This window comes from Engraulis encrasicolus, chromosome 24, assembly GCF_034702125.1.
Source record: "Engraulis encrasicolus isolate BLACKSEA-1 chromosome 24, IST_EnEncr_1.0, whole genome shotgun sequence".
Taxonomy (NCBI): Eukaryota; Metazoa; Chordata; class Actinopteri; order Clupeiformes; family Engraulidae; genus Engraulis; species Engraulis encrasicolus.
This window is the reverse complement of record NC_085880.1, coordinates 13,910,811-13,934,214: the sequence shown is the minus strand read 5'-3', so window position 1 is coordinate 13,934,214 and position 23,404 is coordinate 13,910,811. Positions and strand designations below refer to the sequence as shown.

At 41.7% G+C, this 23,404-nt stretch overlaps 1 protein-coding gene across 1 annotated transcript; it reads right to left on the bottom strand.

The window, feature by feature from the left end:
* Positions 1-943: 943 nt before the first annotated feature.
* Positions 944-22,340, bottom strand: LOC134440898 (cytosolic phospholipase A2 zeta-like). Its single transcript, XM_063191051.1, has 20 exons — positions 22,266-22,340; positions 19,847-19,919; positions 17,592-17,728; positions 17,128-17,259; positions 16,510-16,550; positions 15,187-15,229; positions 14,972-15,020; positions 14,616-14,740; positions 14,299-14,376; positions 14,129-14,163; positions 12,621-12,759; positions 12,314-12,450; positions 11,071-11,293; positions 10,156-10,267; positions 9,789-9,926; positions 9,578-9,682; positions 8,888-9,067; positions 8,203-8,372; positions 7,310-7,496; positions 944-2,576 (listed from the first exon to the last, which is right to left on the bottom strand). The coding sequence occupies exons 1-20, from the start codon at positions 22,272-22,274 to the stop codon at positions 2,383-2,385; spliced, it is 2,307 nt and encodes a 768-aa protein (XP_063047121.1). The 5' UTR covers positions 22,275-22,340; the 3' UTR covers positions 944-2,382.
* Positions 22,341-23,404: the final 1,064 nt, after the last annotated feature.

Below are 23,404 nucleotides of genomic sequence, written 5' to 3'. Positions count from 1 at the left end.
TCAGTAGAATCCTCTAACTAAATACACAACGGAAACCCTGGCTCAGTAAATCTGCCTAGGAACCAAAGTTCCTGTTGCGTACTCTAGGCAGACCAGCAGATAAAACAACAGCGTTCTCCAAAACTAGCCCTCTGGTACATTTTAAGTGCATTATGTTTTCAACAATAACCACATGACTATGGACTAGCATGTGGGTGCGCTGCACCCAGACTCCCAGAGCAGCATAAATATATTGGTCCCACCCATAGCATTCAGCTTTGGCAAGAGGTCTTCACTTATGTTCTGGAATCATGAATCTGGAATCTTACAATTGCAGAAGAAGGCCTTACCTAATCGAATGAATGCATTTATGTTCATGTTTTACTTTGTAGACTAGAAATTAGAGTTGGTTTGCTGTGCAGTGAAGCAGTTCTCAGAAACAGCTATTTTCAGGAGTACTAAACCTGGAAGATTTGAATTTGTAAATAAGACTGAGTGAGGGAAGGTTCACTTTCTCAAATCAAAGTGGGAAGGAATGTAATATTCTGGAGGATGTAAACCCAAGTGGCAGGGGTGAAGCTATTCATTTTTGTTGGGGTATGCAGAACATATGGGTCATTTCCACTGCACATATTTTCCCGGTACAGCTCAACTCAGCCGCCAACATTTTGCATTTCGACTTGCGCTCAACTCAGCTCTAAAGCCAGCTTGCAGGCTGAAGCGAGCTGAACAGTATGTTGACAAGCAGCCCACTGATTGCAATAGACAGGACCTCATGAATTAGCGAGAGGCTCAGCAATGCGTGCCTCCTCCCCAGCCTAAACAAACCCTGAAGAAAGTGATCACACCTTTATAGTCCTGTTTTATTGCATAGCCACGCACACGAAATATTTAAAGACATTTTTGAGTCAAAAGCAAACTAAATGTCATTAAAAAAAAACGTTTTCCTTCGTTTTAGCGCCCCCACTGACACTGCACCCATATGCAGTGCATATACTGCATACCCCCTTTTGGCGCCCCTGCCAAGTGGTATCACACTGCAATACAATGGCACAGATGGATATGTATGCTGAATAAAATTATACTTTATTAGCCAGATTTACGTATCACAAAGCTGTATTAATTAGTAATAAAAACATAAGTAATAAATGCAACATAACATGAGTAATAAAAATGTAATAAAAAGTATAAAAACAAACAAAACAAAAAAAACAAAGATATTATGGTCAACTAGCCCAGAGACAGGGAGAGAACAGTGTGGGAGTGTTCTGCGGATGAGACAACTCCAATGGGCTCAATTCCCAATTCCCAATTATTTTGGATGAAGGGCTACATGTTTTTTTTGGGCCATGTTTGTGTTGTTTCCGCCACTGCCTTTCATTCTCTCTGATCCTTCTCATCCTCCTCCTCCATCCACTTCACTGCCCCCTCTGCTCACCGCAGTGCTACTTGGAGCAAAGCGTTCCGTTGTTTCCCACTCTGGAATTCACCTCCTCCAGACATCCGTACTATTGCCTCTCTTCTCCTGATCAAATCCAGACTCAGAGCTCATTTGTTGCAGATGGTTCATTCGCTGTGAATGCACTGGTTCCTTTCTCACAATTACCTCCTATTTTCTGTTCTACTGTTCTTTTTTATTATCTTTGCTTTATTTTCTTTGTTTTGAAAGACACTGGCTTCTGCTGTACATAAAGTGTATTATTATTCTCAGGATGGAACTTGAATATAATGTAATAATCTGATTAATTGCATTCTTTGAAACAAATGAATCTAAATTAGTCACATCTTAAAAGTTAGTCCTATTACAGAAATCCCCCTAAAGCAACACATAAAAAAATGTTTCAATTAATTTTTAGTAAGGAAATAAATAAAATCAAGTCCATTTTCACTAGTTCCATTGGTAGAAGTTTGTCTACATCATGAAACACATTTCCATGTAACAAGTTAATAGTTTTGCTTGTGTGGTGATTTAGTACAATGCCTACGTTTTTTTTTTTCACTTGAAAATAGTAAAAAAAAAACCTCATATTCTTTGCAAAGTGCTATTAAGATGTTTTAATATCTTTCATCTGTTAATTCACATGTAATTGATTAACCTCGGCTGTTTCTGCAGATTGGCCCGTCGAGGGGCCTATTCACTCTTAGCTGAAAACACTCAACTACATCATAACACCACTGCCATGACAATGCAGAGTCTTAAGTTACCGATTATGACTTGGTCATTATCACTTTGAGACAATAAGTTTATAACAGAGGCTCTGCACTAAGGGGTTTATCATAATTAATTATCATTCCCACTAATTATTTATTGTTATTATTATAGCCCTCTCTGACCTTAAAGTAGCCTAAACTGTCATACATCTATCTTGGTCTGTGTGTAGGCTACCACTGGAATTTAAGGGCCTATCTCTGCATTCTATGCATTGCTCTTCCCAAAGCTGAGATCAGTGTGTCCCGGTTGTTCAGGACGTTGTACTCTGAGAGGTCCATCAGCTTCTGGAAGTCTTCAGGATCGTAGGCCAGCTTTGTGGTGTAGTATGTTTTAGAGCTGAGATCCACGTCACCGAGGGTCATTTCATCGTCTTCTCTTTTGACACCTTCAAATAATGAGGAGAACGAGGAGTTTTTGAGTACCAAAAAAAGCGCTATATAAAACCAATCTATAATTATTATTATCATTATCATTATTAGGGCCCGAGCACCGGAGGGTGCGAGGCCCTATTGTTCTTGCTTTGTGATACATTTTTCCCGCACGTCGGGCGATTTTTGAAGTGGTTGCCATGTGTAACTTTGAACGAAACTTGGCACAGGTGTTGGATATGGTGGCACGATGGACTCCAACAAAGCTCAGCCCCCAAATCGGCCAACGGGCTCAGTAGCGCCCCCTTAAGTCATGGGCCTATGGGGCGGGACCGGCATAAAGTTGAAGCTATGGGCACCAAATTGTTTGTGCTTGTATAACTCACTAAGACAAGCAAAAAAGTCTCTAAGGTGCCATTGCCACACCCAACAGGAAGTGAGGTAATTGGAGCTAAAGTTGAGCTTTTGTCAACTTTTGGCATACGACAAAATTGTCATACCATGAACTTTGATGTACTTGTCCTAAAGCGTACAACTGTTTGGTTTCGTTTCAATTTGTATATGATCTCAAGACATCGGAGATGATATTTTGCGAAGGAATTCTCAATATGTTGTAAGAAAACAAGATGGCAGCTTGATGTATTCTGATGAAATAATGACAGAAAATGTGTCTCTAATGTGCCCTTTCTGAAGGGGTTGCCATGCATATATTTCAAAGGTACTTCCCACAGGTGTTTGGTAGGCCAGCACGTACCTTTCAAACCAAGCCCCTCCCCTAATTCGGTACATGGGCTCTGTAGCGCCCCCATAAGTCATGGGCCAATGGGGCGGGTCCAGCATACAGTTGAAGCTACGGACTCCAATTTTTTTTTGTTTGTGTACCTCAATAAGTTGATTAAAAAAGTGTTTGGGATGCCATGGCCACACCCAACAGGAAGTGAGTTAATTGGACTAGAAATTCAACTTTTGACATACGTCAAAATTGTCATACTATGAACTTTGATGTACTTGTCCTGAACCGTACAACTGTTCGGTTTCGTTTCATTTTGTAAATGATCTTAAGACATTGCAGATGATATATTGCGAAGGAATTTTCAATATGTTGTAAGAAAACAAGATGGCGGCTTGATGTATTCTGCTGAAAAAATGACAGAAAATGTGCCTCCACTGTGCCCTTTCTGAGGGGGTTGCCATGCATATCTTTCAATGTTGCTTTGCACAGGTGTTTGGTAGGACACAACGTACCTCTCAAAACAAGCCCCACCCATAACTCAGGACATGGGCTCTGTAGCGCCCCCTTAAGTCATGGGCCTATGGGGCGGAACCGGCATAAAGTTGAAGCTACGGACTCCAAATTTTTTTTGTGTGTGTATCTCACTAAGCCAATCAAAAAAGTCTTTAGGATGACATGACCACAAATAACAGGAAGTGAGGTAATTGGACTAGAAATTCAACTTTTGACATACGACAAAATTGTCATACCATGAACTTTGATGTACTTGTCCTGAACCGTACAACTGTTCAATTTCGTTTCAATTTGTAAATGGTCTTAAGACATTGCAGATGATATATTGCGAAGGAATTGTCAATATGCTGTACGAAAACAATATGGCGGTTTGATGAAGTCTGATGAAAAAATTACAGAAAATGTGCCTCTAATGTGCCCTTTCCGAGGGGGTTGCCATGCATATCTTTCAACGTTGCTTTGCACAGGTGTTTGGTAGGGCAGCACGTACGTCTCCAAACAAGCCACACCCTTCAGACAGCTCATGGGCTCTGTAGCGCCCCCTTAAGTCATGGGTCTATATGGCAGGACCAGAATAAACTTGAAGCTACGGACTCCATTTTTTTTTGGATGTGTATCTTACTAAGATGAACAAAAGATGTCATACAGTGGCAAGGCTAATCCCAACAGGAAGTGAGATAATTGGACCTCTTTTTAAAACAGGAAGTTGGCCACCATTTTAGTTTGCAGTGTTTATAAAACAGTGCAAACACATGTGTTCATTAATATAATGAATATAAACTTCTTCTATATGCCTAATATGGCAACTTGATATAGCACCACCATGTGGTAGGCATATGAACTGCAGTAAAAGTGTAGGTCTGAAATAGCTGTATCTCGTGAACCGAACGTCGTAGAGACTCCATTTTTGTTTTGGGCAGGATGTGATGGGGAGATATGCCCCACCTTGAGCCGTAGGTGCGAGGGCCCGTCATCGCCGCTCGCGGCTTTAATTTTTATTATTATTTGTCTCCTCCCCACCTGTCGGGCCATTTTTGAGGTGGTTGCCATGCTCAACTTTTAACGAAACTTGGCACAGGTGTTGGATATGAGTGCCAGACGGACTCCAATAAAGCTCAGACCCCAAATCCGCCAACGGGCTCAGTAGCGCCCCCTTAAGTGATGGGCTTATGGGGCTGGACCGGCATAAAGTTGAAGCTACGGACTCCAAAATTTTTGTGGCTGTATAGCTCACAGGGACAAGCAAAAAAGTCTTAAAGATGCCATGGCCACACCCAACAGGAAGTGAGGTAATTGGACTTAAAGTTGAACTTTTGGCAACTTTTGACATACGACACAATTGTCATACCATGAACTTAGATGTACTCCTCCTGAACGGTACACTTGTCCGGTTTCGTTTCGATTTGTAAATGATCTTAAGACATCGCAGATGATATATTGCAAAGGAATTTTTAATATGTTGTAAGAAAACAAGATGGCGGCTTGCTGAAGGCTGATGAAAAATCACAGAAAATATGCTTCTACTGTGCCCTTTCTGAGGGGGTTGCCATGCATATCTTTCAACATTGCTCCGCACAGGTGTTTGGTAAGGCAGCACGTACCTCTCCAAATAAGCCCCACCCCTAATTCAAAACATGGGCTCTGTAGCGCCCCCCTAAGTCCTGGGCCTATGGGCCTGGACCGGCATAAAGTTGAAGCTACGGACTCCAAATTTTTTTTGGGTGTGTATCTCACTAAGAGATACAAAAAAGTCTACAGGAGGCCATGGCCACACCCAACAGGAAGTGAGGTAATTGGACTTGAAGTTGAACTTTTGACATATGCCCAAATTGTCATACCATGTACTTTGAAGTACTCCTCCTAAAACGTACACTTGTTTGGTTTTGTTCCAATTTGCAAATGATCTTAAGACATTGGAGATGATATTTTCTGAAGGAATTTTCAATATATTTTAAGAAAACAAGATGGCGGCTTGATGAATTCTGGTGAAAAAATCACAGAAAATGTGCCTTTTCTGAGGGGGTTGCCATGCATATCTTTCAAAGTTACTTCGCACAGCTGTTTGGTAGGGTAGCACGTACCTATCCAAATAAGCCCCGCCCCTAACTCGGTACATGGGCTCTGTAGCGCCCCCTTAAGTCATGGGCCTATGGGGCGGGTTCAGCATTAAGTTCAAGATACGGACTTCAAAATTTTTATGAATGTGTTTCTGACTAAGACGAACAAAAAATGTCATGCAGTGACATGGCCACGCCCAACAGGAAGTGAGATAATTGGACCTCTTATTGAAACAGGAAGTTGGCCACTATTTTAGTTTGCAGTGTTTTTAAAACAGTGCAAATGCATGTGTTCATGCATATAATGACTATAAACCTTTTTCTATATGCCTACTATGGCAACCTGATATAGCGCCACCATATGGTAGGCAAATGAACTGCAGTAAAAGTGGATTTCTTAAATATCTTTATCTTGTGAACCGAACGTCGTAGAGACTCCATTTTTGTTTTGGGCAGGATGAGACGGGATTTAGGGCGATATGCCTTGAACCGTAGGTGCGAGGGCCCGTCATCGCCGCTCGCGGCTTTAATTTTTATTATTATTATTATATTTGTCTGCCTCACACATGCACCTGAAAACAAGAAAGGCTAGTAAAATCGGGGAACACATAGGTACGTTAAGTCTACCCCACTCAATGGATACCAGAAAGCACAGCTTAAATGCATAGCATTAGCTTGGCTTGAGGGCGGCATGTCATTTCTCCGAAGCCCCAGTGTTATGAAAAAGTCCAACAATGTCCCTTTGACAAGAGAAATTATTGTCATTCTAGAATCTAGACCAAATTCTGAGGCTGAAGCTGAAGCTTATATTTACGTAAATGCAAGCCATCATCACAGATAAGGGATTCTATTAGAATAATAAGAAAACCATGTATAAATTACATTATTAAGTGCTCCATCATGTTTTGGCAAAATGCAGTAATTGAATGAAAAATTCAACTTCCAGTAGCAGCTGGGAAACTAGACAACTCCCTACCAAAGCCCAACCCAAAGATTCAGAGGAAGGAAACGCGTTGTGATTAGTGGGCCCGCAATGGTGCCTGTTGTGGCGATCCTACATGGACATTATTGTCCACTTGGTGGGTTTGTCTCATTTACTAGGCTGGCATTGACTAAAAGCATGGCCTTTGCCTGACTTGGAAGGACTTGCTGTGACATTGAGACTGGTATTGGTCTGGACTGCAGGAAGACCTCCAATACACTCAGTCCAAGCTTTATGCAACTCTGAGCAACTGTACATGTCACCCAAGACCCATCTGCATAGTCCAGCTCCAGACCCAGTCTTGAATCTGCAACCTCTTGAACAGACGTGCTACCAAGTAAGATCAAATCCGGGCTGCTGGCTTAAGTCTGTAGCATATTTGCATGAGGCATCAGGAGGGAGATTTATGAATTATCCACACAGTTGTATTAGCTGCAATAGCGGGCATCTGTTACATCCACATACCTGGGGCTTTGAACTCCCTGAAGGTGTCGTTGACCATGGGGAAGTGGACCACGATGGGAGCTTTGGGGTTCTTCTCATCCTCAAACACATACACCTCCTTCAAGGGCTCCTTCTCCAAAACGCTGAAGTCGATTTCAGGGAACTCCAGTCCGTGGTCAGCACAGTATTGCTGGGTTGTCTTCAACACCTGAACCACATTCACACATCCAGGTAAAGAATACTTGTTATGCAGAGATCTCTGAGACGATTTAACATACTGTACATAGTGCAAAATTCTTTGCACACCAAAACCATTTGAACCAGACATACAGTACATGATGTACAATATATCGTTGCTGTCACTTTTCTTTTAAAAGAAGTTAGTTTGAAGACGTCAAGAACTAGCCTAGTCCTGCCTAAACTTCCTGTTAAGCTGCACAAATTCGGCTGACTCAGCAGTCTGGCCAAGTTGCTCCTCTTTGTCATATCAGTAATACCCAGTTTGTAACCAGGTATCCAGGGATGCAGTTATTGGTGAGTGATTGAGGTCCAATTGCTGGGGCTTCAATTTCAATCACTACACGCATGTGTTTAGCCAGATCACACCGCACTCTCGATTAAAAGGTGCCAAACATAAACAAAAACTGTGTAAAATTGAAAGAAAAATGTCTGCACACTTAAATCCCCTTTGTGTTCTTTTTAATAGGCCAAGCTTTCGGTCACCGAAAGCTTGGCCTATTAAAAAGAACACAAAGGGGATTTAAGTGTGCAGACATTTTTCTTTCAATCACTACACGTATACCATCGAAATGAGTGGGTCAGTCTAAGCTGGGAAGAACTGTTCAAGAACTACATTAATTTTGAACTTATTTACTTAAAGTATCTGACCTAGACAATTTCTGCTTAATGCTTACCCCAAACTCTTGTGGAGTCCAGGAGTAGTCGAGGGAAAGGATGAGGTCCATGCACCGGTGGTCTTGGAGCACGGGGGGCATGCCGATGTTGCAGTAGAAACCAGCATCCACCAGGTCCAGGGTCGGGTCTGCTGGCGTCATCTGATTTGGAAAGGCATCAGGATGCCCCTCTGCACAAATAAGTTTGAATTTATGGTTATACAGAAACGCTATACATCCAGTTGAACAGATGACCACACTTTGGAGAAACGCGGCCTGTGCGGTCCCCATCGAACTGACGGAGCTACTGTATATCTCCCAAATACTCCAAATTTCAGGCTAGTGCCTAAATCTGCTGCTATATTGGCAATTTGGCAAAATGTATCAGTTCCTGGACCTAGTACATAGTGTATGCACACAAGATTTGGTTCAAATCTGTCCATCTGTTCACTGTTACAGAGAGTTACCACACAACAACAAAAAGTCAGGCCATCTTGAATGCATTGATACTCCAAAATCTAATCAGTTCATGCACCTTCTATAGTGTGTTAGTGCCCCTGTACACATCATTAGGTGCAAATCCATCCATCTGGTTCAAAAGTTATCTCGTTAACACAACAAATCTCCATCGATTTAAATCTAGAACGAACTACAATACATAGCATGACTTTACAGTATATCCAGTGTATGGTAATAAATACATTACCTTTTCCTTTGATGAAGCCATTCTTGGTGTTGTAATCCCAGTGGAGTGCGAGGCCGCGCATGAAGTTATACACCTGGCTGACGACTGGCCGAGCGGTGAAGAAACTGCTGATGCTCTGGATCATGTTAGTGGCCGGCTTGATCATCAGGGTGTCCAGCGCAGTTGGATAGTGCTCTGTTTCTGTGGAGGACTCACATGTTATATATCTCTTGGTACCACCCAAGGATATTAGAAGAGTACATTTGTGCACTTAATCATTTGTGCGATTAATCGGCCGGCCGATTAATCGCTATTTTTTTATGCAGTAAATCGGCATCGGCCGATTTTCTTATTTGCCCGCACCGATTTTAACTCGGGCACATCTGTGGGCAGCTATCTACTTGGAATAATCAATGCTGGTGACCACCAGCGGGATGTTTACCTCTAAAATATAGTAATGGACAATCTAATTGAAATTGTAACAAAAAGAGGATGCAATCAGTATTTGTTTCATTAACAAAGCATTTTTAGCATGGCAATTAAGTATAATACGATAGCATATCGGCCATAATAATCGGCCCAAAAAATCGGCAGATCACATTGGCGATCGGCTGACTCTGACAGCTAAATATCGGTATCGCCATTGGCCTTAGAAAAACCCATATCGGTCGGTCTCTACTGTGAAATGTTATTAATTCTATTTTGAGTTACCGGTATCTATGCTAACGGTGTCTCCACTTATCCAAGATGGAAGGGAGCCTGTAAGGTTGCTCCACAGATCAGTGAGGTTGAGGGAGAAAACGCTGCTCCATATTCCTAGGCCACACAACACACACACATGCACACACAGAGCTTTTAGTTACCCAAACCTACTTCTCACACAATGTCTTCTCCTCTGCATATTATACCATACATCTCTCACCTATCAAGTAAGACAGACGAATCTCTGGAAGGCTTTTTATCTTGTGACCCAGGAAGTATTCACTGCCAAAGGCCTCAGTTGGCACAAACGCACCATACCTTGGAAGACCGACTTCAAACGGAGTAAATTCACACCACTCTACAGAATAAGACAACAAGGGTGCAGTCTAAGACACAAAGACAGACCCCCAGAATACACCAAAAACTCATACACTTCAGGTATAGATGCATAGGCCTAGATTACATTGTGTATATAAAAAAATAATAGTATCGATGAGAAGAGTATAAACCAGAATTATGCAATACTGTTTAATTATTTCACAAAATATCAAGAGCTACCGGTATGTAAAATAAACCCTAAACCCCACCAGCTTCTGAGATGTCATTCCTCGTCTTCATATTCAATGCCGTGTATATGGGCAGAGGATTCTGTCCCTCTGACACTGTCATCTTCTGGTCCGAGAGGGTGGCGTCACATTTCTGCCATTACAAAGCACATATATTGAGTAGTTACATATCTCAGATTGCGTGTCTGTGGGTCCCAAAGCTACACATTAAGCGTTTTTTTTTCATATACAACCCGGCTTTGCCGTGCCGTGTGTGTCAAGCTGAGTGGTGCTGAGTTGTACTGTCAAACCAGCCTGGTTTGTGTTTCCATTACAAATCGTGTTACCCAGAGAGTGGTTGGACTCACACTTGCGTTTGCACATATTACCCATCTAATATCACAACCCAGTGTCTACATGGCTTAAACGTCATTGTGGTTTGGTCCTAGATAACATTTTAGCCCTGTTATATCATTAAACAAGTACAACAAGTAGTCTAATACAAGCTTGTGGCTGCCTGGTTCTGCTAAAATGCTAACGTTAGCTTACCCGGCTAGCTTAAAACATCAAGTGATCAAATGATAATATGGAGTAACCTATTTGTGTTAAATAAGTTCGTGGTGCATTTTTACATCAATCCATGGTAGTCATTTATAGACATGTGGACATTTTTAATCACTCAGGCTGTAACTTCTGCCCAGGCTACGAATGCGGCCATTTGATTGGTTATCGGACCATCTAATTTGCATGATATTGAGGTTTCGCCAATGTCAAATCGTGTCCCATCAATTCAAAGCCAGTGAGAGCGGAGCGGAATTTTGCTGTATGGGGACGGGCCGTCATGCTCAATCGAAAAGCAAAAATGACGTCCGAGTCGTGCTGTACCGGGTAGAAAACGGGAAGTGGAAAAGTGCCTATAATGTGCTTATTTGTGTACATGTTTGTGCTTTTCAGTACCTCTCCACAGATGAGGTGTTCGATGGCCAGGCCCCACATGTCAATATAGGACACCAGGAAGCCCTTCTCCTCTTTCTCGCCCATTTCCTTTTTGTAGTATTTGAGCTGTTTGGTTGACAGTATGTCTTGGTATCTCGCAGGCATCTCTAACTTCATTGGCTCACTGACAGAGTTGATGTCCTTGTGGGACCAATCAGGATCTCGGTAGAGAGTTGACATAGCCCTGTGAAATGCAGCCATGTCATGATGTATCCAATACTGTAACTGAAGAAGATGCTCTCCATTATTCAAATTACTATGTACAGTTAGCCTAGTAAACCTGCGCCACCCGCTGGACGCCGACATTTTTCGGCTGCGAGTGGTCTAGCCTCGGATTGGTCGAACATTTTGAACACTGTGCCCTGAATCTGGCAAACCAATCACAACGCAGAGATTTCTTTTGAATTTGTTTTGAATCAAAGCGGGTGGGGTTCTGAGGGAGTGACAACGAAGCTTGCAACATTAGGAAAGCACATCAACGAGAAAGATCGCTGATTGGTCACAGCGCCGGCCTATAGGCACAGGCACGGTTTGAAAAACAACAGGTTGTTCTCATCAACAATCTTCGGATGTATCGTTCATCAGGGCCAGACTACATTACACATCCAGTCTCACATTTAGGCTGGTTTATCAGGGTAATGTACAGTGTATTTTGCACCTGCAATGTTACGTCAGGTCAGGTCAGGTCAGGTCATGGTGCCTTTCTGTGGCGGCTTGGCGCTACTCCCTGTCTTGTGATGTTATGTGCCCAAAAAAATCCTATCAACTGTGTTGACTTGCCAATACGTTTATTGATTCTTAACCCGTTAAAACAGCTTTGAGTTATTATTGCAGCATGCCTCAGATGGTATGGCATGCATTATGGGGCAACATCTTAAAATAGATTTCACACCATCGTGCTTTGTACTCCTTGCATTGCCAGTCTTGTCCTGGTTGCGCTGGATTATCTTTCTACAGAAGCGCACTCCCTTCTTTTTTAAAGCACAGAAGGTAAAATAATCAACAGAGGGAGGATAGCTCAATGTTAAAATGCATTAATACTTTCATATCAAAAGGGTATGGTTTCTGGAGCAATGTGAAGTTAGACACCTTACTCATCGAGCAGGGTGCAGGACATCTTCTACCTGTGACCCTCAAATCCTAACACCACATCCCTAAATACTAGGCCTCAGTTGCCGTGTCGTGCAGCATGATGAACCCTCACCATGTGGATCCTGAGACTCCAGTGATGTAGCTGACAGCATCCAGGACCCCCAGAGTCTGCAGACCCTTCAGGCTCCCATAGGTGGCCGTCATCGCCCTGGTCCCGCCTCCTGAGCAAACCACACCCACCAGCGGAACCTAAACGATGGTCAAGGTATTTGTTTAACACGGTCAAGTTTTATTCCAAGCTAATTAACTGCTTACTATTTATAGCTAATTAACGGCTTGCTTGTTCAGTTCTTATTGGATTTTTTTCTAACTCACAGGAAGTGTATAAATTACAATGTGATTAAGGAAGACCACAGTACCTTCTCTCTGTCTGGAGGGGAGCTGATGCCCAGCAGTTTCTGTAAGGCTTTCCGCACCACCTCCTTCCTCTTCTCCAGGAAGCTCTTCTCCTCTGAGGGAATGGCAAAGTCCAAACGCACAGCCAGTTCGTCCTCTGACCTACGGTGTATATCAGTCACAAAACCGTAATTAAAGAAACATGAGTACTCTTTTTTCTTGTTTAGCTACCTCACCAGGTATTGACAATGTGAATGACAATGAGCCCGTTTATATGTACATCAATAAACCGTTTATGATCAGGTTTTCGGAGTAACTGGTTTACTCAAATGCTCATATAAATGGAATAAACAGTTTCTAATAATCGATTTATTGTAGTTATCGTTTTATGAGAAATCTGATTAACACAGGTAGGTTTTTGGCTAATAAACTGATTTCTCAAGACATGTATCCAGCATTATCTGGTTATTATCAGGTTATTGACATTCTAGAATGATAAGTAGCCAATCACAAGCCTTGAATTTCAGTTTCGTGTCACACATTTGTGTGGAACACATGCAACCGAGAACCGGCATGTAAACGACAATAAACCATTTACTCCAATAACCTGTTTATTCCAATAACCAGATTATTGTGGTAATGTAAACAGGCTCAATGGCAAGTTTAAATCTAGACAGTAATTTCCCAAACCTATCCGATCTCTCTCAAACTCGGTGTCCTGTGTAAATAAAGCCTGAAACCAAAAATACTTGGTCCAGATATACATTATGTAATACATAGTATATGAGACTACGGAAATTTCTGTTGAACAGACAAGAATAATAAAGTCAGGAAATTCACATTATATCACTTCATTTCCTGCTCACAAGTTCTCTATATTGATCTTGTTTTATAGCCTGTGGAAAGGGATGCTTTGCATTGTTTTGGAACAATTCTGGAACTGCAGTATTGTGCTTGTGCCATGGCATTGAACTTCACACAGAAAATTCAGCAGTGTTAATTTAACACAAGGAGCAAGACTGACTAGAAATGTTCCATGTAAATCGACTTTCTAAGTACTGAACTTACACTGTCAAAGTTACTGTCCACTGCCACAAGATTGAGAAGCCATCATAGTGGCTTTTGAAAGGGCAGCAGATGGGGGGCGCTGTGATGCAGCGCACTAAGCCTCCCACATTTGGGCTTACATTGCCCACAGGGACCCCGGTTGGAGTCCGGCCGGGGTCATTTCCCGGCCCTGCCCCATCTCTCTCTCCCAATCATTTCCTTTCTACTCTCACGGTCCTGTAATAATACAGGCCAAAAACCCCTAAAGAAATACTTTGAAAAAAAAGAAAGGGCAGCAGATGTTGTAGTTTTTGGTAAAAGATGGGTAGCAATGGTGTTTCTCTTTCAAATAAGTATTTTGTAGTTACATTAATGTCTTACTGCATGATGAAGAGTGTTGTGAACTCTTTAGAGGTAGGCAACTGAACAATGAAATGTGTGCACAGAGAAGAAGAATGAGTGATTATATAAGGAAAGGCTTTACCGTTCCTCACGATTCAGTTCCAGGTCAACAACCTCCTGTGAAATATCCTTAGTATTAGTTTAGTATTACTTTTATCATACTTTTTTCAATCCAAAACACTTTAATGTTTGACAGTTCAAAGAAATAAAATACACAATGCAATAATCATAAAAGAGAAATAGATGTGTTACCTGTCCTACAGACACTTTCACCTCCTGTTTGGCACAGGTCAGTTGACAAAGATTGAGTTGTTGAACTTTCTCCTCACCCTAACAAAATAAGAGTCGGATCAATTATCTTTTTTTAGAGGGAGCCCATAATAAAATATAGTGCATTGTAGTGGACAAAAACTGAGTGAAAAAATAGAAACCACTTAGTAATTGTGTGTGTGTGTGTGTGTGTGTGTGTGTGTGTGTGTGTGTGTGTGTGTGTGTGTGTGTGTGTGTGTGTGTGTGTGTGTGTGTGTGTGTGTGTGTGTGTGTGTGTGTGTGTGTGTGTGTGTGTTTACCTGCACAGCAAGTTCAGTCTCCAGGTCTTTATTGATGTAGTAGCGTAAAGGGTTTACAGGGTCGGAGGTGAGTTCATTCTCCTCTCTGTAGGCCCCTCTCAACATCAGGATTACCTTTTGGATCGCTGCAACAGGGCACATAAAGATAGAAACATTGAAGAATTCTCTCTCTCTCTCTCTCTTCTCTCTCTCTCTTCTCTCTCTCTCTCTCTCTCTCTCTCTCTCTCTCTCTCTCTCTCTCTCTCTCTCTCTCTCTCTCTCTCTCTCTCTCTCTCTCTCTCTCACACACACACACACACACACACACACACACACACACAAAACACAAAACACAAGCAAACAAGATATTACCTCACCTGTTCCTATGCTCTTTGGAGTAACGTCCAGGATGGACAACGGTGCTGCCTGGAGGAATGCAATGGTAGTACAAGATACAGTAAAATACAGTAGGGCCTATATCACATGTAACTATTACAATTTTTCAGTTCCTTTTCATCATGTCTAACACGCTATGCAGAATATTCTGTATGTATATCAAGAAGTATTTGATTGAACAACATCATGTAAATACCATTAGGACTCCATTGGACAGGTAAATTCCTGGATCCTCAGCACTGCAAACCAGACAGGTAAGTCTAATTAGTGATGCATGACAAGTGTACCCTTCCCACAGGCCATAGCGCTTAGAGCAAATTGCAGAGCTATGGAACGTTTTATTAATATATTTGGCATGTTTTATGGCAATAGAAGCAAAGAAGAGCCAAATGGACGTGTTATCTTTTGGTCCATTCGCTTGACATCTCACTATGGGCCATACACCTTGAGTGCGTTTTAATATGCGGCCTTGCCTCCTCCACTTGTGCTTGTCTCCTCGTCCCGCCTCCTGGCCCCTCCTCCGTGGAGAAAACGATAAAGTTTCCCAGCTGTCAGCCTAACCACAACAACTTTTGAGGGACTGTTTTTCATTCACCATCCCAATTGCAAATGAGAAAAAAGACTCTACAATTGAGCTTTTGCAAGATATTGAAATATAATGATGTTGTCAGTGATGTCATCATGACGAGAAGCAAGTGGAGGAGGCAAGTGGAGGAGGCAAGGTCGCATATTGCAACGCACTCCTTGTCTGTAGCCTGGTAAACCAGCGCCACTCGCTGGACGCCGAAATCTTTCGGCTGCGAGTGGTCGTCTGGCCTCGGATCGGAAGAACATTTTGAACACAATGCCCTGAGTCTGGCAAGCCAATCACAACGCAGATATTTGTTTTGAATTTATTTTGAATCAAAGCGGGCGGGGTTTTGAGGGAGTGACAACGAAGCTCGCAACGTTGGGAACAAGGAGAGATGGGTAGATAGAAGGGCTTACTCACGTCATAACAGCGTAGTACGAAATGATGGCGAGGGGAGTACGGAAATTGTATTCTTCTTCTACGGTCAGTATTGGAAGCATCAGGGAAGCATGCAATGTCACTTCCGCGAGGGTCGGAGTGTGGAACAGGTCATAGGACAGCGTGAATGTTTGCCAGCTGTCCTTAATTACCCCCATCAATTACTGCTGACCAACAGCTGCAGTTAATTTGGCCACAAACTATCCATCATGGTGTCGCCCCCACTGACCATGCGCAAGGGAGTACGGAAATTGTATCCATCGCACCCAATGACCAATGACCATGCGCAAGGGAGTTAACTGCCCAATGGCATGTGCCATAGTCAGATGTCTCACACATCCAAGATTCTGTGTCACAACTGCAACCTACTGTTTTCCCCTAATTAGGTTGTATGTTGCTCAACTAGGTTATGATACCCCATTTATTTCTGTTCCTTGCAAATTCTTGAGATACAATGTGATATCTTTATACAGTACAGCATGTATTGATGATTTAATACTCAGTACATACCTGTCCACCATTTCAAATTCAATCCACAGTTTGTCTTTTGTCTGGGAAGAGCAAAAAAAGAGAAACATGTCAAGTAGGCCCTATCCATTGATATTCCCAATCAGGCACATCAATTTTAGCCAGGTGTAGGGTCCAATGTATAGTTCAAGATAAGATAAAGATGAATCGCACACTGATGACCTCCCTTTTGATCCATTTTCACTACAATACTCAATAGCACTGCATAACCTTATCACTCATCAAAAATGTACAAAGTTGGATTTTTTTTTCATTACATGATTTTACATATGCTTTGGATCAACACTTGTAAGTGTCCCGCTTGAATAAATTCAGTCTATCAATGAGTCATTGTGTTAACAAACAAAGAAGCTTGGCAGTGAAATTCTCAGTTCTCAATCCCAGCATTTGTTTCCATATATAAACAGCTATACATCACAAACAAATGTAGACCCACGTTTGAATGTAAACACAGGACGTCGAGAGGTACTTGAAAGTTTATGCAAAAAACATGTACACAAGACACGAACACACTTATCTAACAAGAAAACGTAAATCTTGTAATGCATGAACACAACCATACACAGTACATTAGGCCCTCTTCTTGCATGCATGTTTTACCGTGTGATTGAAGACAAACTCATGGGTCTGCTTCTCAGCCAAGTTGAGACTGCTGACATCGAACAGGATGACGGAGCAAATGTCATCTGCAGAGCCAGTGTCTTCATCACGCACTTGGAGTTCCAGAACATTCTGTAAGAGGAAGGCAGATTGTAAGCGCTTGTACATACAGACCCTATACATAATGAGGACCCTATTCTGCAATCACTAATCTGCAATTCTCTCTTCAGGTGGGCCTAGTGTTTCTCAAGCTTTTTGAAAATAAACTATGTAGAGCCCCCCTCGAGAAACACTACCCTAAACAAACCACCTAAACCCACTTTATTCAATGACCTAACCAACACTGCTCATCTATCCACATATCAATCTAGCTGTAAGTCCAAGTGCATGTAAGCATCTGTAAAATTGCACTAGTGAGCGAGCAAGACAGTATTTCAGATGGAACTCAGGTGTTGCGGTCTGACCTTGATGTGGCTCTGGATGCGGAAGTGAAAGGTCTCGTTCCATTCAGGTGTGCTGCTGTTGGACACGGTCTTAGTGCGGTGGGAGCGCGCAGAAGATGTGGGAAGCTTCAGGACCACATAGCAGTCTTCTGCAGAAACTGGAGAAAGAGATGAAAAGCAGCCAAACATGGAAATATATACATATAAAAAGACATAAAAGTGAACTATCTTAAAGGAAATGGCCCTATTTCCAACATTAAACACATTTTCTGAGTTGTCTGCAATGTTTTAGAGCCCCCTCACCATTTATTTCATGTTTGTTGTCTTTGTTATTTGGCTAATTTGGATTTTGTCTCTCAACTTTAGAATGGCCGTCTATGGTATGGGCATGTCTAAATATATTCCTAAAACCACCCTAAACATTTGTTTAAGACTGTGCAACTCAGCAAGTCTTTAGGGTTAGTCAATGGTATTCCATATCAAGTTTTGTAGCGAAACATGGCCTCTATCATGTTTTATATAGAATTCTGTAAATAGGCCAACATTTTTCTTCAAGTGTTTTACCAGAGAGATCAGAAAGAATATAGAATATCTCTGGTTTTACTGTGTTGTATTAGCTTCTGATTTAGGTGCTGTTTCCACGCAGGATATTTTTTTAGCAGGTTATTTTTTTCTCCTGTTTAGGACTAAACGCAACATGTGGATACAAATAAATCCTCCATTGTAACAACAAATGCATTTCAGCCCCTTAAATAGAATGTTTTTTTCTCCTGCTTTTTATACCTGGATTCTAAATATCTGCTACGTGGAAACGGAAAGCCAAAACCAATGCAATCCCAATGCAACCAGGAGAAAAAAATATCCACATATAAAAATATCCAGCTATGTGGAAACAGCACCTAAAACATACATAATCACCCTTTAAACACGCAATGGCTGCTGGGGATCACTGTCCAGAGGGCCCCAATTGCCAGCTGTATGGGGAATTGGCAACTGACAAGGAGGTTGCATGGGCCTAAGATGATTGCCTACCTACCGGTACGCCTCTATACACTGCCCCTTGTTTTATGGTCATTTTATTGGTCTCATTGGGCTCAATCGTGACTGCACAGCTCTGTGCAGACTGCATTGTGCATTCTGCATTCAATGCATTCTGGTTAGAATTTTGCATCATAATTTCACATTGCGCATGCGTGCTGCGCAGACTGCATCTGGATGCGCCATCACGAACAAGCCCATTGTGATATTGTTTCATGGTTTTATTGGAGTATTGTCCTGCCCTACCTTTGTTTTATCAGTAGTTCTTATTCCATTTTTTTCGTTCATTGTCTTTGGGTATCTTGAAAGGTGCTTTATCATTAAAGTGATACTGTCCCATTTTTGGAAATACGCTTAATTTACACCTCTCCTTTTTTGTGATTAACTTTTTCTTAGGTTTTTAGTAAACACAAAAAAATAAAACAAACAAACAAACAAACAAACAAACAAACAAACAAACTGTCATCTTCATAACATGAAGTCAGGGAATAGACTATTGATTGCAGGGAATAGACTATTAATGCAGGCCTAACTCAAGAGCCTCTAAAAAATTCAGACAGTTCACAAACAAAATGTCCCCAAGCAGCCACAGTTTCTGGCTTTGCCCGATGTGCTCGAGCTGTGGAGAGTTCCAAGTTGGCCATGTATCTGACATTTATCATCCAGTTGCTGACTAAATTCAAGTTCTTATCATGCCAGTAACTCAAAATTGTTTTTTTTAGCTGCTGTAAATGCACAAAAAATGATCCTCCTGTAAATTATTTTAAAATGCAAGACTGTGTCATCATTTAACAAACATAAACATGGATCTGGGTCTATTGTAAACATGAGTATCATACTCATAACCTTACACACATGAGCCCAATTTACACCTCTCCTTGAGTTAAATGATTGCATTGTACCTTTCTCCTGTGCATTCAACCGTTCTCTGAGTATGGCAGTGCACATTTTTACCTCTAAGCTAGCAGTTAACATTGAGTCCTAGAGACCAGTTAGCTGCCAGCTGGTCTCATAGGACTCAATGTCAATTGCTAGCTTGGAGGTAAAATTTGCACTGCCATACTCAGAGAACGACAGGAAATACAGGAGAAAGGTAAAAGTCAATCATTTAACTTTAGGAGAGGTGTAAAATAAGCTTATTTCCAAAAATGGGACGTATTACTTTAAGTAATAAAATATGAAAATTCATTAAGGGCAATCACAACAAAATAGAGGAAAGGCAGTTCAGGATGACTTACAATAGTCACAGGAGTGGTTCAGTTCAGCTCGCAGGACAGTCACCGAGAGCTTCCAATAAGGCACAACCTCAACCTGATACATATTGATGGATAAAAAAGGTAAATGAAAAAGCATGTTCACAGGATATTGAACTTGCGCAAGCAGCCACGGGGTAATGCATAATTAAATACATGGCGAATAAAATTATTAAAGGGTAATAAAAGCTAAAAACGGCATTCCTGCGCAGGCCTGCCTAAACATAGTGCACAAATTAAAATCTACATTTTCCCTTTGCATGTTTGTTAAACTGGCTAATGGCTTGTGGGATAAAAGACTGCTTTGTTTTGTTTTCAAACAGCAGGGTGTCTGAATCTGCTGTCTGATGGCAGAAACTCAAAAGTATAAAACAATGGATGCCTTCCATCTTTTAATGTACATGTACAGGTAAAAACTGTGAAAACAGACCAAGGTGGTTTATGTCTGGCCTAGAAAACAGTAAAAAGTTTAAAGTGAAGATGAAAAAGGCACCACATCCCTTTAAAAAAAATCCTCCATTGTCCTGCAATATCTTTTTTTTAAGTATTTTTTGGGGCTTTTCAGCCTTTATTGGTTTTTGTGAGACAGGATAGTGAAGGAGAGACAGGAAGTGAGCTGGGAGAGAGAGATGGGGAAGGACCGGCAAAGGACCTGGACTGGGAATCAAACCCGGACCGGCCGAGTGGTAAACGCGTGCCCTACCATATCAGCCACGGCACTAGCCACTAGCCTGATAAAACCAGCCTAAATGTGAGATTGGATGTGGGTGGCGCTGGTTTACGAGGCTACACTACACTACCACGCTCAGACAGCTTCACTGGCTCCCAGGAAGTCCTGTTTTGAATACAAAATTCTTCTCTTAACACATACATCACTTCATGCTCTTGCTCCCCAGTACCTCTCTGAACTCCTCCAACCCTGCTCCCAGGGCCCTGAGGTCCTCTGGAAAGGACCAACATATAGGCCTACCATCCCCCAGACTTCGTATGTTGGGTGACAGAGCTTTCTGTGTTGCTGCCCCCAGATCTGCAACAGTCTACTTCCTAACATACGCCAAGCCCCCACACTGGCTACATTCAAGAAACACCTTAAATCCCATCTATTCACTGAGGCACACATGTGGCCTCTAACCACCCTGCCCTTTTCCCCCAACCCCTACACTACACCCCCCTTGTAAAGCCACCTTGGGTTCTATGGAAGGCGCTTTATAAAACCAAATTATTACTGTTATTGTGAATGAATTGTTGTTGCTGTATACTACATTATTACCAACCGCCATATTGGCCCAGTAAATTGAATACTTTTGCGACAAAGACACTGCAAAAAGTAGTGCATTTAATGCCATATTTCAAACACTGGAGTCCTGCATTGAAAAAAATGCACATTGCAAACATTGTTACTTTGTAAACACTAAAGGATAACACACATTCCAATAGACAAATATAGCCAGGCCAGCATGTGGCAAGGTATAGACAACAATGACACACATGCTGTATGTAGAATAGCATGGTCGTATTGAACAATGAAAAGGACATAAAGTGCCGAAAGACATTAAAGGACAAGTGCGCTATATTGAACATTTAGCTCCTTCTGATTTGCCTGCAATAAAGTAGAGTGGTACTCACCAATTTCTCAATGTTTGTTGCTGTTGCCGTTTTTTTTTTGTACTTGCAATTTGTAATAAGCATTTCATTAAATGTAAATACACTGGTGCCACTCTCATAAAGTGCACAATTGGAATACAATGTAAAGAATAAAAGGGAAGACAACAACACAAAGTAAGTAAACATCACTGATACTAAAAGTAAACATCCTCACTGCAAGACGATCTAGCGGTATATACAATGTCTTCACTTTGGCAGTTTCGAGACGGCCTTGTACTCGATATCACGATTCACGATTTAATATTGTCATATCGCCCACCCTAAACAGAAGCCCTATTTAGGGAGACTTGTCAGACTTGGTATGCCAGTGAACACCCCTCACCACTTGGTGAGATTCATACTTTTGATAAAAAATATTTAGATTGGTTTTAAGAACACATTTGGACAAGCCAGATGAGGCAAAATCCAAATTAGCCAAATAACGGAAACAGCATCAAACAAAAATGGTGAGGAGCACTTTACTTCATAGCACAGACAAGGCAGAAAATTGGCAAAAGGTTCAAAATAGTGCACTTGTCCTTTAAGAAAGAGAAAAGAGTAGGACAGTAAAAGGCAAAGGTCCAGGTGGGAAAGTGTTTTGAATCTGGACTTAAAAGTGAGGAGAGAGGAGGCATATTGCCCTCTGAGACCAATGTGAAGTCGGAGTAGCCAGTACAAGCAAGGCTGAAGAAATAGCCAAAACAGAATTTGTCAGTCTATACTATTTGAATGCACAGAGGAGTATCTGCATCCCTATTACCTTAGACATGATGGTGGTGGTGGTGTCTTCAGGAGGATGTTGACAGTGATGAGTAGGCTATGATTTGTGGCTGAGATGTGGTGCAGAATATATACTGTGCAGAAGCAAGGCAGTGAACAGAAATAGCAATCCTGTCCCTCCCCTAAATCCTTGTCTGTGGGCTCATTGGCTCTTTCTCCCTCTCTTTTTTTCTTCCCTCCCTTTCATCATTTTGTTTCTTTCAGTCTTTCTTTCTTTCTTTTTTCTTTTTTTTAATCTTCCTTTCATTCCGTGTTGAACGGCCCCTTGTGGAAGATGTTTGTTGGGGTGCACAAGAAGCTTAAAAAAAAAAAAAAAACTAAACAAAGTACAAAAAGTTTTACCAGAATATGCTCTGTGCACACTTCAAATCATGAAGTATGCTTGCTATGCCAGGCACACTTGTGATTCCCCCACCGTTTATTTAGGATGTGCTTGCTATGCAAGCCACGTTCAGTCTCCTCCAAAGATATAGGGACGGCAAGGCAAGCAAGCAAGCTTGCTGTTCTCACTGAAAACATCTGGGGTGCACGAGTTCACAATGTCAACTTGAATGTGCTTGTATTTGCATGCGCCCCACTGTGTACTTGCAGCTAAGACTGCCTTTAAATGGAAGGTTTGTAAAGCCTGTGCAAAGGTCACCAATTCACACAATACAATTTTATGTGCACGCTCTTTCACATCTCAATCTCACACAGGCAACCTAAATCTGAGTTCAACAGGCAACATACCAGTGGCCACTGGCGCGGTCATGTTGTAGAAGGAATTTGCTAAGCTCAATGTAGTTGACACAGGCAACCTAAATCTGAGTACAGCAGGCAACATGCCAGTGGCGACTGGCGCGGTCTGGTTGTGGAAGGAATTTCCTAATTGGGGACTGCACACAATAGGATGAGGACAGAAGACAGTAGCGCACAGTACATTACATTACATTTGGAACACAATTTTTTTGTCCAAAGTGACTTACAAAGACTTCTCTGCCTTGACTCAAACATAAACTTAAGTGCTTGAGTATTCACATTCATAAAGGGTTATCATGGTTATTATTCATAAAAATGTGTAATGTCTTGGAAGAAGAGTTGAGAGTGTAACCAAGATGTGGACCAACATCATACACTATG

Excerpts from the sequence above, each read along its gene's own strand:
- LOC134440898 (XM_063191051.1), bottom strand. Across the intron at positions 15,021-15,186 it reads TGTCCAATGGAGTCCTAATG|GCAGCACCGTTGTCCATCCT; the intron begins GTATTTACATGA and ends GCATTCCTCCAG. Across the intron at positions 12,760-14,128 it reads GAACTGAATCGTGAGGAACG|GTCAGAGGACGAACTGGCTG; the intron begins GTAAAGCCTTTC and ends TATACACCGTAG.